At 52.2% G+C, this 18,279-nt stretch overlaps 1 protein-coding gene across 7 annotated transcripts in view; it reads left to right on the top strand.

Moving 5' to 3' along the window:
* Positions 1-18,279, top strand: part of MAPKAP1 (MAPK associated protein 1) — a 208,809-nt gene that overhangs the window by 162,243 nt on the left and 28,287 nt on the right. For all 7 annotated transcript variants that reach the window (XM_045846402.1, XM_045846398.1, XM_045846401.1 and 4 more), the window contains one exon: positions 9,626-9,766. In XM_045846402.1, coding sequence (XP_045702358.1) covers positions 9,626-9,766 — 141 coding nt within the window. The remainder of the gene's footprint in view (positions 1-9,625; positions 9,767-18,279) is intronic.

Raw genomic sequence — 18,279 nt, 5'->3', positions numbered from 1 at the left:
CCCATTGTTTCAGTATTTTACTGAAATTCTTCATTTCCTTAATTTATACAGAGAAAGGGCCTCAACTCGAGGTGCACAGTCACCGGGATACGTGGCCTGTGGCAGGGGAGAGTATCTGTGGGTCTCAGTCTGTGAGAGTCCTCTTTCACCTCCTTGAGTTTCTCCTTGAAGACCCAGGAGAGGAGGCATTTCCTAAAAGCCTCCCCAGATCATCTGGCTGCCATCCGCTGGGCTCAGGTAGAGTCCTTCTCCTGCCCCCCTCTGCCCACGGATCCCACCGCATGGGTTTGCCCGCTCCCCCACGGGGCAGTCCCCACCCCGCCTTTCCACCCGCTTCGCTCCGGGAATGGAGAGAGCCTCCCAAGCCCCTGGCACAGCCAGGCTTCTCACTAGGGCTGCACGGGACAGGTAGGACGGCTTTAGGAGAGAGAGAACCCAGGGTCGGTGAGCATCTTCCTCTCTGGGGGCTGCTGCTTGGCGGTGGGGAGGAAAAGCACCCTTGGACGGGGAATGACTGCTTTCTCCTGGGGTGCTTCCAGCTCCTCGTCGTGACGCTTGTTCCTCGGGAGCAGGTCCCCCCTCCGCCGGGTGCTCTGTGCCAGCCCTGGAGACTCCCTGGTGGTTCCGTTTGGCTTCCGGAGGCTTTGCCTTCTTCAGTTACAAATCACTGATCTCTCCTAGTTCTATCATGGGACTTAAATGGGTGGGCGGGGATTAAAACCTCTTTTGCTATACCACAACAGCAGTCTTCAAATGCAAAAGAAAATGTGATTGTGCAAATAAACCCTACATAGAAATGGAAATGACTTGGGGGCAATCTGGGCTTATTTCTGGCTGAGTTTCTGCTGAAAGCCGGCTACCTTAGAGAGCCTGGCTTTGGTGAGGGAGACGTGTTCACCGTAAGGAACTGTGTATGTGGTTAAGGGTTTTTTCAAGCAGACATTGGATAATAGCGCCCTGCTTGCCACATGCTAACAGAGTGTAAAGGAAACAGAAATTTTATCCCCTCCGTGAAGGATGTCTGTGCGTCTCTGCCTCCTGCCATCTGGCTATCGTGGGACGGTTGGCGGTGTGCCGGTGTGCCGTCGGGGGAAAGGCAAGATGTCTGGGCCCGCCGTGTGATCTCGGGCAGGCTCTTCTCTGTGAGCTTCCCCTCCCCACCTGTGAAACGTGATGGTGACTCCTGCCCTGCAGGGCGCTGTGCAGGTTGCATGAGACTGTGCACATGAAGAGCACATGGGTAAGTGCCATGCCCAGTGCAGGTACTGGTCATCCCTGGTGTCTGTCCGCATGCCTGAAACACTGCAGCTAGTCGGATCCTGTGTGTGCTGGCCTCCCCCCCCATTGTTCCCATTTTCCCTCTCGCCTCTTAGACTTCCCGCAGGCCCCCGCGGGCAGTGGCCAGCAGCAAGGGCAGGTGATACCAAGGCAAAAGCCAGTGCGGACCTGGAGCTAGAAGCAAACTTGGGCCCTGTCCGCACCTGCCGCTTCGGTAATGAGTGCCTGAATTGTGCCGTGTGGGTGAGAAACGCCACATGGATTGCGTTTTTCACTCTCCTCCTTTCTTGAAGGTTCCCCCCTTTTCATTTTATCATTAGGCAGCAATTAGTATTCAAAGGAAATTGGTCTTAATATATTAAAATTGGTTAAGTGCATTTAGACCTGTACCACAGCCAATGCCTTATTGGAAAATGTAATTGGGGACTCTGTGTATGTAATTAATTGAATTACAATTAAGAACTTTCATTAAGCGATACACTGGTACATTAGAGCAGCAAGGAAACATGTTTGACGAGCCGCAAACCCCGCGCGGGCTCTGAGCGAGGGCACGGGGACTCGTGTCCCGCTGGTCGGCTCCTGGCCCCGGGATCCACCCCGCAGCCCCTGACTGACGGTGTGGCAGTGCATCGGGTGGCATTTCTGCGGTGACTCCGCCGGTCGGCGTGGGGTTCTTCCGGCACGGGCGCCCTCACTCTGACTCCGGGGTCAGGGAGAGATGCCTCAGTGTTGGTCGAGTGTAACAGCCCTGAGACCTTCTGTTGTAAACAAACAGTCATCCTTCGAATGCCCCCTCCACCCTCTGCAGGGTGGTTGGCCGCACTCTGGGCACGGACGTGTTCATTCATCCCCAGACCTCACCGGCACCCCCGCCAGGCCAGCCGCAGTGCCGGGGGGCGGGGGGGGGCCGCCCCCTGGAGCCCACAGCTGTGAACAGTGCCGCGAGGGGTGATGAGGAGTGTATAGCAGGGGCTGGAGCCGGTGAGAGTAGAAAGGGAAGGCTCCCTTGGGGAGGAATAAAAAGGAATCATAATGCTTGGGGGGAGAATGTTCCAGGCCAAGGCACTGCTAGTGCAAAGGCCTTAGGAAGGAGCCTGGCGGATTTGGGATGAATGAATGAATGAATGAAGTGAGTGCTGAGAGAAGAGACTGAGAGGTGGGCGGGGCCTGGAACGCAGAGCCCAAAGGGCCCCTTCCACGATCTTCTCTTTTTAGAAATTCCACAAACCTGAAACCATTTCTTTCTGATCACCTCATAAACCACGACTACTCTGCTTTATCGAGGGTCTGAAATCTCCCTGTGGAAAGGCTCTGCTCCAAGTGTTTAATCAATTAGGCCCTGGCAGCAGGGATCTCCACCCTGGTTGGAGCATGCCAGGTGCAGTGAAGGGTGCATCCTCCTGCGTGATCCCGGCGGCTTTGAGGAGATTACTGCAGGGGGGCGTGCGTGCGCCCGCGCGCCCGTGCTAAAGCATGTCACCTATTGATTATTTTTTAGAGACCAGCAAAAATGACTAGTAGCCAAAGGGAAGTATTTGATAGAAGAGAAGTTTGGGGCTTACGAGGCTTTGGGGACTTAAAAGGTCTTTGGACCAAAAAAAAGAAAAGAAAAAAAGTGATGGATGTAGAAAGCGCAAGGAGCGTCTCTCTCCATGGCTCACTTATGCTTCCTGCCGTGAGTCTTACAGGAGGAGGAGAGGGTGCTAGGTCTCGTCCCCGATTCTTTGTTCTGGCAGGGCCAGGCGTGGCTGTGCTGCCCTGAGACATGTTTATGGCCCTCGTATTTGTGCATCGCCAGCCCACCTGAGGGATGTATTTGCCCAAAGGGTTGCGTGGCGGTTAAGGGCACATTTTTGGAGTCAGACTGACCTGGATTCAGTTCCTAGCTCCAGCCTATACCAGTCACGCAGCTGTGCCAGCAGGATGACATTCACTAGCAGGAGCCTCATTGTTCTCACCTGTGAAAAGAGGCTAACATCCAACTTAAAAAGGCTTGAGAGGGCTGGGAACCAAAGCATTGCAGGTTCGATTCCCAGTCAGGGCACATGCCTGGGTTGCAGGCCACAGCCCCAAGCAACCGCACATTGATGTTTCTCCCCGCCTCCTCTCTTTCTCCCTCCTTTCCCTCTCTAAAAATAAATAAATAAAATCTTTACCAAAAAAAAGGCTTGAGAAAACCAAATGAGCTAATGTATTTAAAGCACTGAGCATAGGGTCTGGCACATAGTCACCTCTCAGTAACAGTTAACCCGGCTGACTGTTAGTTTTTGTTGAGGCAGGGTCCCAGGCTGGTGAGGTGGTGCCTGTGGGAAGCTGGACACGGTGTGCTAGGGTCACAGTAAACACGAGGGATGGCGTAGAAACTCCAGCCATGCGGTGCTGTGCGTAACCCGTGTTGCGTGCCCCCCACGGCATTACCGGACGAGCGTCTGTCTGTGCGCTCTGTGGGCCAGAATGGCCTGCCCTCGAAGGAACTCCTTGTCCAGAAGGGGCGTACAGACAGGTGCTTATCGCGTAGAGACTCAGGGTGAGAGCCCCCGAGGCTGCAGGGTTTCAGGAGAGGGGCCAGGGAATATTCTCGACTAGACCCTGGAGTGTGTGAACACTGAAGAGTGGGAGGACAGCCTGGCGTCCCTGAGCAGAGTCCGGTTCAGCTGAAGCGGGGATTGTCCCGTGTGGGGAGGAGCGGCAAGGCTTCGGGACAGAGTGGCAGAAGAGGGTCTGTGCTTCACTTGGTCAGCCGCTCGCACAGCAGCCTTTTACTCGGCGCCGGCCTCGAGGCGGACACGCTGCCTCTGCCTTCGAGGAACCTCCCTCCCCCCACCCCCACCCCACCCCCCACCGTTTTATTTTCCAGGAGTCCCCTGCACGCACTTCGCTCCAGCCAAAGGCAAACATGTGCTGCTCCCTCTCTACACGCCGCTCCGTGGGCTTCGCGTTTTTCCCACACGGTCCCCCTGGGGTTTGCCTGCCCCCTTCCGGTCCTCTGGGAACCCTGCCGTCCTCCCCGGTTCCTGAAGCACCGGCACGGGCCACAGCGGCGTCACGCTCAGCGGTTGTAAAGGCGAAGGAGTAACCGTGGCCTTCCATCTTCCGGTCGGGTTCTCGAGTTGGCATCGGTCTTTTTGGAGAAGGAAGGCTGAAGTTGCTTTAACTGTTACTAGATTGGAGCTTTTCGACTTCGTCTAAGACTCACTGAACCAACCATAGAACGAAGTTCAAAGTCCCTTGTAGTTTGTACCTCTGAACACAAAACGTGTCAGCACACAGTAGGTTCATCTGAGCTTCGATTTAAGGGTCAGTGCTCAGTGGCTGGAAGAGTCACGTGTGTGCCGGTAAGTGTCTCTCTCAGTTTCTCTTTGCTCCAATGAAAACAGTTTTTGATGCTATGAAACAATACTAAACTAGCCCCGATGGCCCGACAGCAGGTCTGCTACTCTCACCAAGTGTGTGCAGAGGCTTTCTCTCTGTGTCTGTTGTCAGGCATGCAGCACAATACGCAGCTGTGACTGCACTTTATGACTCCTCCTGATTGTCCACACGACACCCAGGGACAGCGAGAACAGGGCACGGGACAGGAGAGGCGTCCCCTCTCAACTTTTTGGTTTTAGGACCGCATTGCACTCAGGAATTATTAAGGACCCCTAAAGAGCATTTGTTTATTATGTTATATCTACTCATTAGGAATAAAAACAAAAAAAAAATTAAATATTTATGAATTCATTAAAAAAGCAATAATAAATTTATTACATGTTAACATAAATTTTTATGAAAAATAACTTTTAAAAATTTAATGAGGAGAGTGGGACTGTTTTATTTTGTTTTCTTTCCCCGAAGAGCATTTATTTTTTTCCATCAGGAAGGCAAATTATTGGCTAATCACCTGAACCAGTGGGCACTGTTTTATATTTTTGCAAATTTCTGTAATGTCTCGCTTTATGGAAGGCACCTGGATTTGGGTATCTATTTCTGCATTCAGTCTGTTACAGTACATTGTTTCAGTTAAAGTATGTGAAGAAAATTTGGCCTAATACAGATACGTTGTTTGAAAAGGGAGAAGTATTTCAATAGCCTTTTTCGGGAATAGTGGTTATTAATTTTCATTACTATACTGAAACTTGAATGGTAGTTTCGTAAGGGTTAGGTACAATGTGGACTCAAAACCATATCAGTGAACTTGTTATTACTTTGGGTACTTGTAAGCTAATAGGCATGAAGAGCAAATAACATCTTACTGTTATTATGATAAAAGTAGTATTGAGCTGACGGACCCCTGGAGGGTTCTGGGGGACCTCCCTCCCCAGTGGGGCCTGGACTGCACCCCGGAACCACTGGTGTAGGGTTTACAGTTAGCCACCGACTCTCTCCCCACTGCTGCTGCTTGTCAGACTGTGGTGCTGGGGGGAAGGAAGGGAAGGGAGGAGGACAGCAGAAGGAACGTGGCGGACTCGAGTCCAGTAGGTCTTTCCCGGCCCCGCCTCTGCCCAGCGGTGGAATCTTGGGCGAGGTTTTGACCGAGTCTCCACCGGTGGTGTCAGAGTTAGGGTGTGAGTCTACGCCGCTGAACCCTTGCCTGGGTGCTTCTAGTGTCACTGTGCCCCAAGGCCGCTTCCCAGCCTTGGCACGCTCAGCACCTCCTCCTTTTCTTTCTTCCTTACTTTCTTTTTCTCTCTGTGCGCCAGTCCCCGGGCTCCACCTGCCCCCTCCTTCACCCCATCTCTGCTTCCCTTTGCCCCGCTGCTGCCCTGGCCTGGTTTTGCCATGAAGATTGGTGCCATCGCCCGCTTCCTCCTTCCTAATTTCTTACTCCAGAGAGCCAGGCTTCTTCCCCGTGGATTTTCTGCTCCCCTCACACCTTTCCACGTTATCAGTGTGCTCCGTCATTCTCCCAGAGCCTGTTGTCAGTCCATTTGAGATCCGGTGCTCCAGTCACTTCCAGGCCCCGCCCCAGAATTTGATCTATCACAATACATCTCTGAGTTATTGCAGCTCGAGCGTTTTGACACAATACATTATGGTAATCCATGGCACATAGAGACATTAACACTCCCGACTTTGACAAAATACATTGTGAAGTCTTTGAAGGCACCATTATAATTTATCTTGTCATTCACCAACAGGCCCAGTTCAGCGTTAATGTAGATGAACACAGTGTGGCTTTTGTTTCATTTAATTGCTTGTGACCTTTTTAATTGCTAATTTAGCAAAATACCAAAGGGTAATATTTCAATTAAATTAACAGGTTGGGGAGTGTTTTTGTTAATATATTTACTTTTGAGACATTGTGGTTCTCTCTACTTTTTGAGTAAATAAAAATGTCTTCTCTTGAGCAGAGGTGGGTTTTTAAATGTGCAGTTGATAGTACGGTAATAATTTCAATATGCACATGGTACAGTGCCAAGCATATTTCACATAAGGTGGGTTTGCCCCTTTCCAGAAGGATGTAGCTAGACAAGGTGGCCGTGCGAAGTCGTAGAACTTGCCTGGTCCCAAAACCGGCTTTCGGCGTAACGATCTGCTTCAGCTGTTCGTCTTGGATGAAGAATCTGTTGCCTGCACCGGGTATCAGGCGCATCTATCTCTCTGCCTTGTACTGTTTCCTTTGTGTTCTGCAGCAAGCCTGCAAGTTCCTGAAGACCAGGAACCCTGCCCGGCCCTCCCCGAGCTCCCCCAGAGCCCGGCACGCGGCTGGCCGGGGAGAGCAGGCGCAGGTGGCGCAGCTGGCTGGCCTGTACGCAGAGACAGGCCCCCGCCGCCGAGCAGCAGCGCTCCTGAAGCTGCTTTGAGACGTGGCTCTGGAGCCCCGGGACCGAAGCTGCTCCCACCCAGCAGATAACCTGCTTCAGGGTGAGCAGCGTGTATCGGGGACACGTGCAGGGCCGTTCTGCCCGCTCCGCTCCCCCGGGTGCTGTTGCCCCTCTAGTCGTGAAAGCAGACATGCCCCTTGTCAGCCGGGGCAAGGCTCAGAGCGCGCTCAAGTATCAGGGGCCTGAATCCTCAAGTGGGGCATGAATTTACACTGCCAGAGAAGAGGAGGTCAGTGCGAGGGGCATTAGTATGTGGAGCCAGCTCCAGCTGTGTGAGTCTTGAATAAAATTAATAGAAGAAAATTGACAGGGCTTGCTGGTTATTCCATAGCTTTAAGACCTCTACTAAAATCCTATCATCTCGTCTGCCCGTTATTAACATTTCAGCAAAATATAAAGTTTTCATTAATCTCCCACAGCAAATTTAGGAGTGAAAACTGGCACTTGTTTGAGCTTTTAGGACTACATTAGCTGGTGTATTAAACAAAATATGTCATTCTTCAGTAGCTTCTGTGAGAAGCTAAATCAATTTCCAGCCATATTTATGCACCACTTTATCTAAAAGCATCTGAATTATCATTTACAGCTAAGATGCTTTATTAGCAGCTGGCATTGAAATTGCTCAGTAAAAAATTATATGTCACGTTATAGTAATTTTTAAATTGGTTTTAATCCAATATCATAAAATGTAAAACTCTTAAGTGTGGTTTTTTTTTTTTTTTAGTAATTGGCATTTTAACATAATGAGCTGTTACCTCTTTCCAAATCAAATACCTGCAATATTTAGAAAATACTAATTAGTAAAGAAAATAGAAATTTTTAAGCTAAGTTGTATCTAATAATGGTATTTCCTGAGAAAAGCTGGCTTTAAATGATTCTTAAAACATGAAAGGATTTTAATATTTCACCCAAATTCTCCGTAGTGTCTGTCCGTCTATGTGTATGTATGTATTTCTAAAATCAAAATAAATATATCTTAGCTGTTCTGTTTCAGTAAAATAAATATTGAGAAAGTGGATGGTTATTTATAACTAAATTCTAGCCAGCCTCTCAGTTTGAGACGGGGACGTTCCCTGGGGGGGGTGGTGAGTGTGAGGGCGGCATCGCAGGTGTCCCTAGGAAGGGAAACGGGTTACCCAGGGGCTCTTGCAGGCGTCCCGCGTGGCTCTGCTCACCCTGGCGAGGTGACGTTGGGGATGTCACCCAGCCTCTCTGATCCTCGCCGTCCTGTGGGGACGGCGCCTGGTGTTCATCCAGGGAGTGTTTAGTGAGCGTTTGCTTAGTCCTCCGCGTGGCAGCGCCGCGGGGCCTGGGCTGCAGTGGTGGGTGAAGCAGCCGCTGCGCCTGCCCGCGTGAGCTTCGCAGCCTCACGGCGGAGACAGACAACCGCTCCATGTGGGGAGGATTCTGAAGGGAAATGCAGGGTGCGTGACGGGAGGTGAACTAGACTGGGGGGGAGCGGAGGTGAGGGCACGTCTCGCTGGAGCGCCACCCGAGATAAGCTCTTCGGGAAGAGCAGGGAGCAGGCCTGGAGGGAGGAAACCGAGGAGAAGGGTGGCTTGGGCAGAGAGGGCAGCGTGTGCAAGCTCTCCAGCATGGGACCGTGTCACAGGCATTCGGTGAGGGACCCGCCCGTTAAGGGCAAGGCTGCGTGCGTCCTTGCGAGGGGAGAGCATTGTTGGAGAATGGCCCAAGCTGGGAATAACTGTAGCATTGGAAGGAGAGCGCGCGGGTCCTAATAGACGAATTCAGTGTGAAGGCATCAGAAACCAAGTTTGACTTAAAAGCTCGCCGTACACTGTAAGCCATAACTAAGAAAGAAACGTGTGTAGTTAGGCTGCCAGTTATGGAACAAAACATTCCTGTCTTATACCCAAGCCTAGAGGTTTTTACTACTCCAACTCTATCCCAAGGAGTTCTCTCTGGCTGCCCCTGCGGAGCCATCTCTGGGTGTCCCCTCCCGCTGGTGAGTGGCACCAGCAGCTGCCCCTTCAGAGGACCACTTTGCAACCTCTGGGGGGAGAGAGTTTAGCTTTGCTTTTTTAGCGTGACCTTGGACATGTGACTTCGCCTCAAAAGCAGAGAGTGGGGTGCAGGACGGCCAGCTGATAAATAGGCAGTTTGAGAATCTCAGAAAGGACAGGGATTCCTCAAGAAGCATGGACTTCTTTTATGATGAGGAAAATGAATATTAGAAAAAGAAACAAGAAATGTGACCACTCATGCTTTTGTGATTTTTGACTTAACTCTTGTGGAGACGGAGAGCCGCTGGCAAGCAGGAGTCTTTCTCTCCCTCTGGATCCCTGTGCCTGGCCAAGGGCCTGCCACAGCGTAGGCAGCGTATGTGGAATTAATTGTTGAGTGATTAATATGTTACCATTCTCTGTTTACTGGAATGGCATTATTAAGTCATCGCTCAGACTTTTCTTCTCCAAATTAAATCGCCCATATTATTTTAATGTATCCCAAAGCATTTTAAGCAGACACCATTTGCCAAGCCTCATGTATCTTTATGTGTTAAACTGCTTTTCCCTCCCCAGGTTCAAGGGCAGACGGGGTTTTTGAGGAGGATTCGCAGATCGACATAGCCACGGTACAGGATATGCTCAGCAGCCACCACTACAAGTCATTCAAAGTCAGCATGATCCACAGACTGCGCTTCACGACCGACGTACAGTTAGGTGAGTGCGCGAGCAGGTGACCAGCTGAGCCCTCTCTGTCCGCAGTCAGTGTAGAAGCAGGGGAACAGACAGCATGCCACTTCTGCGTGACCCACATACCCAACGGTAATGTGTTTTTTGGGGAAAACGTTTGAACAATGAAATTCAAAGTACCTCTTTCGTGAACGGAAGAGAAGTAGAACCTACTCGAGACTCTCTTCAACCTGGCTGACCTCTGCCAAGTCCCAGCGTCCTTGTCCCCCCGTGGCCCTCTTACGTGCCGCCCTCAGAACTGCTCGGCCGCACCTCACTTGCCTTTTCCCACCCAGTGGGCCCATCGCCTGTCCATTCGTGCAGTTCTCCGGGAAGGAGGCTTTCTGATGGTCTCAGAAGTTGTATCTGGGCTCTCACCAGACAATTCGGAACTGGCTTTCAGCTAATATTTGGGGTTAACTTGTTCCAACTAAATGCTCAATTTCTGTTTTGACTTCAAGCTAACAGGAGTAGAAAAAGTGTCATAGTAGTCAACACAGCATTAATACGTTATTGTTGTCATGGCTGTCACTCAGAGGTGTCCGCCGTGTATTAGGCGCTGTGCTAAGTGCTTTCCATGCTTTGCTTGACTGCCTAGAAAACGGCGTTCTCCGTCCCCACCTCATCTAACAGGGAAGGGAAATGAGGTGCGGAGAGGTGAGGGCTCACGCGCAAGCTCACACAGCAGGTGGGTGGTGGCGTCAGGACCAGAACTCAGGTCTGACCAGTGTGACTGCACCCGCTCCCTAACAAAGGATGCTGGGAGGCGGGGGAGCAGGGATGGAGCCCGGCTTGCTCAGTCACAGAGCCGGACTGCATGTGCCCTGGCTTTGCCGCTGACCTCGGCCGCACCGCCCCTCGCCTCCTGGGCCTTGTGTGCTTCATGCGAAAAGGGAGATGGCTAGGATTCTAATTCTAAGGCTCATGACTTTATGGTTCTCACAAATGCTTTGTACTTGTCTCATTGTCAAAATCTTTTCTGATGTTGGCATTAGTCTGGCTAATTTGTAATAAAGCCAGAAAAATAATCTCAATAATTTCTCCCCAGTTTGACTGACAGGGGCTTGAAATGCACTGACAGTACAGCTTAGAAATTAAGAAACGAGCATCTGAATCACAGCTGATTTAAATTGTGTTCTTTATCGAGAACCAGCCATGTTGGGCAAGTGTCTTCATCTTTCTGAGCCTCAGCTCCATTCTGCCCAACTGGGAAAGTCAGGGGTACCAGCCTCTTGGGGTTGCCGTGGGAACGAGGCAGCTGGCCCATGTTAAGCACTAGCACAGGGCCTGGCAGTTGGTAAAGCTTCTGTGAATGAGAGCCGTTAGCAGAGAAGCAAAATAGAGGAGCACTTAGAGGACAGACCCAGGACTTAGAAGCCTGGTTCAAACCCCCGCTCATTTGTTAGCTGTGTCATCGCAGGCAAATGATTCACAGTCTCAGTTTCCCCATTCGTAAAATAGAGGTGATAGTGCTTGTCTCACAGATGGGGTCATTATGGGGATGAAATGTCACAACACACGCGGAACACTTGGAAAGGCACCTGGCACGTAGCAAGTGCCCGGTGAACGTCAGCTGCTGAGATGGTGGTGATTCCAGCCCTGGCTGGGTGGCTCAGTTGGTTGGAGTGTGGTCCCAGTGCTGGTCGTGAGTTCAATACCTGGTCAGGGCACGTGCAAGAATAAACCAGTGGATATACGGATGGATGGAATGGCAAATCGATGTTTCTCTCTCTCTCCCTTCCTCTGTTTTTCTCTCCAAGGTCAATAACACTTTTTAAAATTAAAAAAAAAAGATTAATGGTGGTTCTAGCAAACTAAACAGATGAATTAGCACTCAGTAACTTTGAACCAAAACACAGAACCCACCTTGCTTCCCCCACTCTAGACTGTTTCTTCCTCCTTACCAAAAAGATCTAAGTCTTTAAAGTGGTTTAAAAAGTGCTCAAAAAGAAACCAGATCCAAAAAGGGTGGTAAAAGTATATACTGTATGATTCCATTTATATAATGTTCAAAAATACCCAAAAATACCCTTCCGTGGAGAAGTGATGATGGGGTTGTCCTGGGGAGCTTGCAGGGGAGGGGGGCGCTGCTGGGAGGCTGGTCAGGTTCTGTTCCTCACCCGGGCGCCGAGGCCACGAGTGTGGAGATTCGCGCCAGTCAAGCGTATACACCCTTAAGATTTACGCACTTTCTGTTGGTGGACGTTCAGTGAAGGGTTTGCTAAAACAAGAATGCTACGCGGACGTCCAGTCTGCACATGCCTGAGTGCAGTACCAGCTTCGTGGGCTCCTTCCCCTGCTTCTGTCCGAAGGCAGGAAGCCAAACTTGGAGTCACCGGATTCCGCCCTCTGTGCTCATTCAGAGGGAAAAGGTCCACGAAAGGACCTGGGGGAAGAGCCCAAGCTCTGCAGGCAGGACTGGGTTGGGACCCCAGCATTTCTGCTTTCCAGCGGTGTCACCTTGGACGAGTCCCGTCCCCGGCCAGTCTCCGTGTGTGTCATTCGCAGAATGCAAATGGTTTTAGCCTCCCGAGAGTGTGTGACAGCAGTGTGTGGAAGCTGTATTCGCAGTGGTCACTTGGTGGTGGTGGTCCTACTGTCGCTGTTGCTTAGTTGGCCTGCTGCTTTCACTCCCAGTCCACCATCTTGAGAGTCTTGAACCACATCACTCAGAGTAGGGAGGGACTCTGCTGTAGCCCCAGTGGGACTTCCCAGGTAGAAACGGATGATGACAGTGCTGCAAGTATCTCTCCCTGGAGCGGTGGTGCTCAGCCACGAAGTGACCAGGCGCCAGGTCCTGGTCATCTCTGGAGGCTTCTGCTGGTACACATGGCGCCCTCTGGTGGAAAGTCACGGCGCTGAGGAGCTTCTGAAGCATGTCAGAGTGTTTCTGTTACCGTCTAAGTTGTCATTAGCAGTGTAAGCAGAAACCTCATTAAGTAGTCGTGAGGAATTTTTTGACAATCACATAAACTGTGCCCATGGACACTGCACTGTGCAGTGAATAAATGCACTCATTTCCTATCCCATGTACATGAGTTCAAATATGTAACATAAGACCCTCTGTCCCCCCTCGCAAAGCAGATGGTAACGCCCTTTCATCCGACAACACCACCAAAAGCCTGCACGCAGCAGCCCAGATACTCCCCCTTTCCTAACCGGAGCCTACCGCCGGGCGCAGGGCAGCAGTCAGCACACCCTTTGTGGGCCTTCAAGTGAGCGGCCGGGTCTGGAGATCGGTAAATAATTTATTTCATTTCAGCTGACTGGCCAGGTGCTTCACATCTCCCCTGACACTGTCGGAGGCCCCCTCCGCTCGTCCACCCCGTGTCAGCCAGCCAGCGCGGGGGCTTCCCTCGCCCCCTGTGGCAGGTGCTGCTAAGCGGTGAGCGTCTGTGTGCGGCATTTACCTGGCGGCCCCGCTGAGTCCACAGAAACCGCCCGGCCACTCGGAGCCCGTGGTGCGTGAGAGCACACGGCTGGGGGCGGAGTCCCCAGGCTCCGTGGTGCTGGCGTGTCTGCTGGCGGGCCGCGGTGGCCGGCACTCCGGTGCTGCCATCTGCCTCTGACTCTGAGGCCAGGGGATGGGGGGTCAGACCTGGATCTGCAGGACCCAGAGGCAGACGAGTTTTCTGCCAGACTTTTCTACGATTGGAAAGTTTACTGGAGTCTATTAAAGAAACCCGTGGCAGAGATCTGATCGTTTAAAATAACAGTAACAAGAACTCGGTCCCTGCACTTCCCCCGGGCCTGGACCCGACGTCGGGATCCTCCCCGACGCGGCCCCACAAGCAGCTCCTGCCAGTCGTGGGCGTCGTTGGCGTGCCGTCCCTGCTCTGGAAGGCTCACCAGACGAGGCCACCATCCCCGCCCGTTCCTCGTCTCCTGAACGCATTCTGGGGGTGCGTTGCCTTGCCTGCGTCCCTCTGTGCTGGGCCTAAAAGTACAAACGCCCTTTGAATGTAGCCCTGGCTTGAGCTCGGGCCAAGCTGAGGGTCTTTTCATTACTTGATCTCCCTTTTGCCTGGTGCCGTGTGGCTGGCTGTAGGATCAGACCCTAAGGCATGGGTGCAGCCCAAACACGCCAAGACTAGCAGGGTGCATAGGTTTGGGTCAGACGGTGAATGCCAGCCGCGATCGAGAAAGCCAATAGTGTGCTGCCAGTGAGCCCCCGCTGGCTGGCTAGCTGGCAGGAGCTGGGCTGTGAGGCACCTGCCGAGGGGCCGCCCGGAAACCTACGAGAAACACGGCGGAGAGGGCCAGGACGCCGCCATCGCCATCACCATCACGTACCTCTCCTCTACACCGCGCCCCCAGCCGTGCTTCCGGTCCTGACCCCGTGTGGGGATTGCCGAGTCCCTGACCTCGCCCCAGACCTCCTGGCGCACAGTCCCCCTCTAATTGTGGGGTCTGAGAAACACAGCCTTGGGGTAGGCGCAGGGCTTCCCTACCCCTTATCTCTTCGTCCAGGGCTTGTTTTCACCGGCTGGGCAGGTCAGCCTGGTGTTCCCGAACACAGTCCTGGGCTGAGAAATGCTCTGATGCTTGTGCCCCTTGTGCTAACTGGGTTCCTTCACCCGATCATTTGTCATTGTAGACTGTCCTCTGTCACCAAAGGGAAACATAATGTACGTTGAACTCATACCACAGTATAAATACACAATATACTATCTGTGTCATGTTGCATATGTAGTCTAACAATTCTGCATAGGATATACAAAGTCTGTACTAGATTTACAGATCAAGACTATATTGTAAAATAACCTCTACAAAAAGGTCACCTCCCTTAATCTCTTCATAAAACAGTCCACAAGTGTAATCATAATACTTGTGATCACAGTAGTTATTTATCAGAATTACCAAGTACAACAGCCCATATCTTAGAGAAGACAATGAACTTGCATCTCAGAAACTGACTCCAGTCCGGTTTCTAAGGGCTGCCCAGAGCGCTGTGCTGAGGCAGCACCCTGAACCACGTCCGAGGCAGCAGAAGGAAACTCTGTGATTGATTAGAAATGTCTGATCTAGGACCGAGCCTGATGAGAGGCAGCACATGTGCCATCTAGGGTCTCCCCGGTTTACCTCTCCTGTTGTGTTTACTATCTAACCCCCCAGTTGATATCGGTAACTCAAGGAAAGCTTTATTACAGAGTTAATTTTCAACATGCAAGGGGGGGCCAAAATCAACTCGGAATTAATTTATAAAAATTGTGTATTCTTACCTGTTTAAACTTCAGTCACCTTCAGAGTATTCTCCCCTTGATACACTCCAATACCTATCAAGACTTTTTTCCCCACTGCTCAAAACAGTGTTTAAGACTTGCCGATTTTGATGCCTTTTAGTGCTCCTGCCATTTTTCGTTTCACATCTTCCACATCGGCAAAACATTTCCCTTTGAGTACTTTTTTCATCCAGGGAAACGAAAAAAAAAAGTTGCTCAGGGCAGGATAGCGTGAATAGGAAGGGTGGCGCACAGGGGTCGCGCCAGTTTTTGGTCAAAAACTGCTGAACACTCACTCAGCGCAGTGTGGGCAGGTGCGCCCGTCATGAAATGGGCAAACGAGTTGAAAGAGGCTTCCAAAAACCTCATGGAAGCCGAACGCAGCCTCCGACAGCAGTGCCCCTGGTGCACGGCCAGAGATGGCTCCCAGAACAACGCTCATGAGAGAAGGCCTGCGCTGCGAGGGGCCCGCCCCCGGGAAGGTATTTCCGGGGGTGTGGGGGGGCAGTCGATCGTTGAGTCCCCCCTCGTACAACATGCAGACTTAAACACGTGGACAACATGGGACTACGAGGGTGAGAGCGACGTTTGTGGCCTGGACTGGATCGCCCGCCAGGCTCACTCCGATGCCGACCCCAGCTCTCCGCGGCCGTGTGAACGAAACAGCGCCCGGTTACTTCCCGACGGGGTGTCTGTGGTGTGTAGTTCGTGTGACTACGTGACCTGGGAACGTGTGTTCTTGAGAAGGGGACTGGTCTTCCTTCCACACTTCTGCTTGATTTTCTTTTTGAACACTAAGGAGCTAAGCCTCCTCTAGTCAAAGACACTGAAATGAGCGTGAGACATGCATCGTGCTTCACTCCGAAATCCCTGGGTCCACTGAGGAGTTTGAGGATGGCAATTCCAGTATCAAATGACTGCTCTGTCCCTCTTGTGGCGATATTTTCTGGTCCAGGATCTAGAATAGAACTTAAAAGGCAGTAATGAACTTGTGAGCGCACGACAGGTGCCGCCGGGACTGCCTCCAGAAAACCCCCTCACCCTGTCAGTGATGGGTGCAGCGGTGGGGCTGCGAGGGGGATCCCCTCACTCGGGGGTCGGAACCCTGGGGGCTTTCCCCAGCTGTGCACCTTCCTCTAGCTGCCTGCTCCCAGGTCTGCTTTTCGGAGAATTCCCGATGACAACGCGTCAGGTTCCTCGGGTGGCTGAGAAAGAACTGAGAATTGGAAGAAGCTGAGAACGGCCACCGTCGGGGAGTGAGTGGAATAGGATGTCTGAGAGGTGGTCAGGGTCCTGCCCACTCCCACCACTCCCTCGTCCTCGGCACTCGGGCTCCAGCAGTGCGCCTGCGCCTGGCGTGGGGGAGACCGGGGTTTCCCGCCCTGTAAGTGACGTTATAAATTACCTTGGGCAACGGCATTACTGCTTCCTAACTCACATAGTAAGCTCACCGGAGGTGTCTGTATACCAGGACAGTACTTCATGTGGGGCTCTCACTGCCCCAGCACAAAATCTTTGTAACCGCCTTCTCTACAGAGAGAATTTAGCTCTCACCTGAGGACAGGCGTCACTGGAATTAAACCGTCCCAGGTCTCAGTCTGTAAGCTCCGCCCTTACGTTGAGGGCCGTGCGGGGCATTGCTATAGGTTCACGGTCTCACTCATGTTCAGGCCATCCCTTAGTTTGCATCTAAGGACACTGGTCTAGTCCAGTGCATCTAGATTTGTCACTGACCACACGTTGGAATTGGCAGCTTTTAGCTGGGCTCCCAAATGGTTCCGGATGGTTACCCCCTCGAACGGAACCGGTGACCCTGGGCCCCAGTGTCTCACTTGATCGGAGGAATGTCAGACTCTGCTGGGTTTCGTTGTATCTAGGGCCCACAATATGCCTTGGCCATCTATTGTGGGTTTCTAGATATTGCCAAGGCCGTGGTTTTTATACTGGAATGCATTTGATCACTGTGAATACACCCACTGTACAAACTTTGCACAGTGAGACAGGGGAGCCGGTCTGTTCAAGCCCTGGCCAGGGAGCATGGGGACAGGAGTTATGGGTCCAGCTCTGTCCTCAGAGGGTGACATCAAACAAGTCCTGCCCTTGCCCTGAGCCCTAGGGTCTTCATACTGAGAAGGAAAACCCCGGGCGAGGTGATCCTGGAGGTCTCGTTAAGCCCAGGCAGCCTGTGTGTCTGATCCTGTGTGTAAATTCAGACAAGTTTCAGAGGCTTCCCTGGCTGCGCTGTGGATGCTATCGATTGGCCGTGTAGCTTCAGTGAAATCCACTCTGGCCAAGAGTCATTCAGTGGCACTCCCAGGGGGGCTTCCCCAGGCTTTCCTGGGCTCTGGGTAACCTGAAGACGAGAGGATTGTGGAGTCGTATAAAAAGCTACTCCAGGATTTAACAACAGTGGGGATTTTGTGGTCTTAGATTCAGAGTGGTAGGAAATTGATGAATGAACCACAGCTCTCGATGTCTGAGCAAATAGACAATAACTCAGGAGATACACTGAGGCATGGAATGCTACGTGCCTTAATTTCGGCCAGGCTGGTGTTTTAGCTTGCTAAAGGGGCGTTTTAAGTGTGTCTCACAGAAGCTGCGCCTCCTGAGAGTGAGGCAGGCCCCTCTGGGGCGCTAGGAAACAGCAGAGGGGTCGGCACACACCAGAGCAGTCAGGTGGACGGGGGGTCGGGGGGCGGTGGACGGGGGGGCTTCAGCCCCAGCTTTGCTGCCTACTGACTCGATTCACGCTGGGCAGAGGCACCGTTTCACCTTTCTGAGGTTCATAGTCAGTAATAGTTTCTGGAATAACCAATGGAGCTCTTATTACGTGCCAGGCACTCCCCCTAAATTTATTACAAGCTCTTGCCACTCTATTTTCATGAGACCTCAGGAGCTGGTTGTGTCGTTGCCCGACTTTACAGAGGAGGAAGGTCGGGCTCCTCGAGGGAGAACAGGGAAACACCATGGGAGTGTGCAGGCAAAACCAGGACCTCCAAATTCATACCCGAGAGGCGCTGTGGGACGGGGCTTCCTAGCACACGTGCCTCCACAGCTCCAGGTGTGGGAGCGCGCCCCCTGGTGCTGACTCGAACTCTTGCAGGTCACCGGAAGGAGGCATCCCCAGTGGCCCCTGGTAACGGGAGGTTACTGTAAGGACTCAGGGATGTGAGGGCAGTGGTTTCCCAGCTGGACAGTCGTCGTGAATCCCGGTCCTTCCCAGGCTGGGGTCTAGAGCGGGCCCCAGGGAGACTTCCCCTCACCCCCGGTCTGGGGCCA

This window comes from Phyllostomus hastatus, unplaced genomic scaffold, assembly GCF_019186645.2.
Source record: "Phyllostomus hastatus isolate PE091 unplaced genomic scaffold, TTU_PhHast_1.1 phas_contig_495, whole genome shotgun sequence".
Lineage (NCBI taxonomy): Eukaryota > Metazoa > Chordata > Mammalia > Chiroptera > Phyllostomidae > Phyllostomus > Phyllostomus hastatus.
The sequence above is the reverse complement of the archived record's forward strand: the minus strand, read 5'-3'. Positions and strand labels throughout refer to the sequence as shown.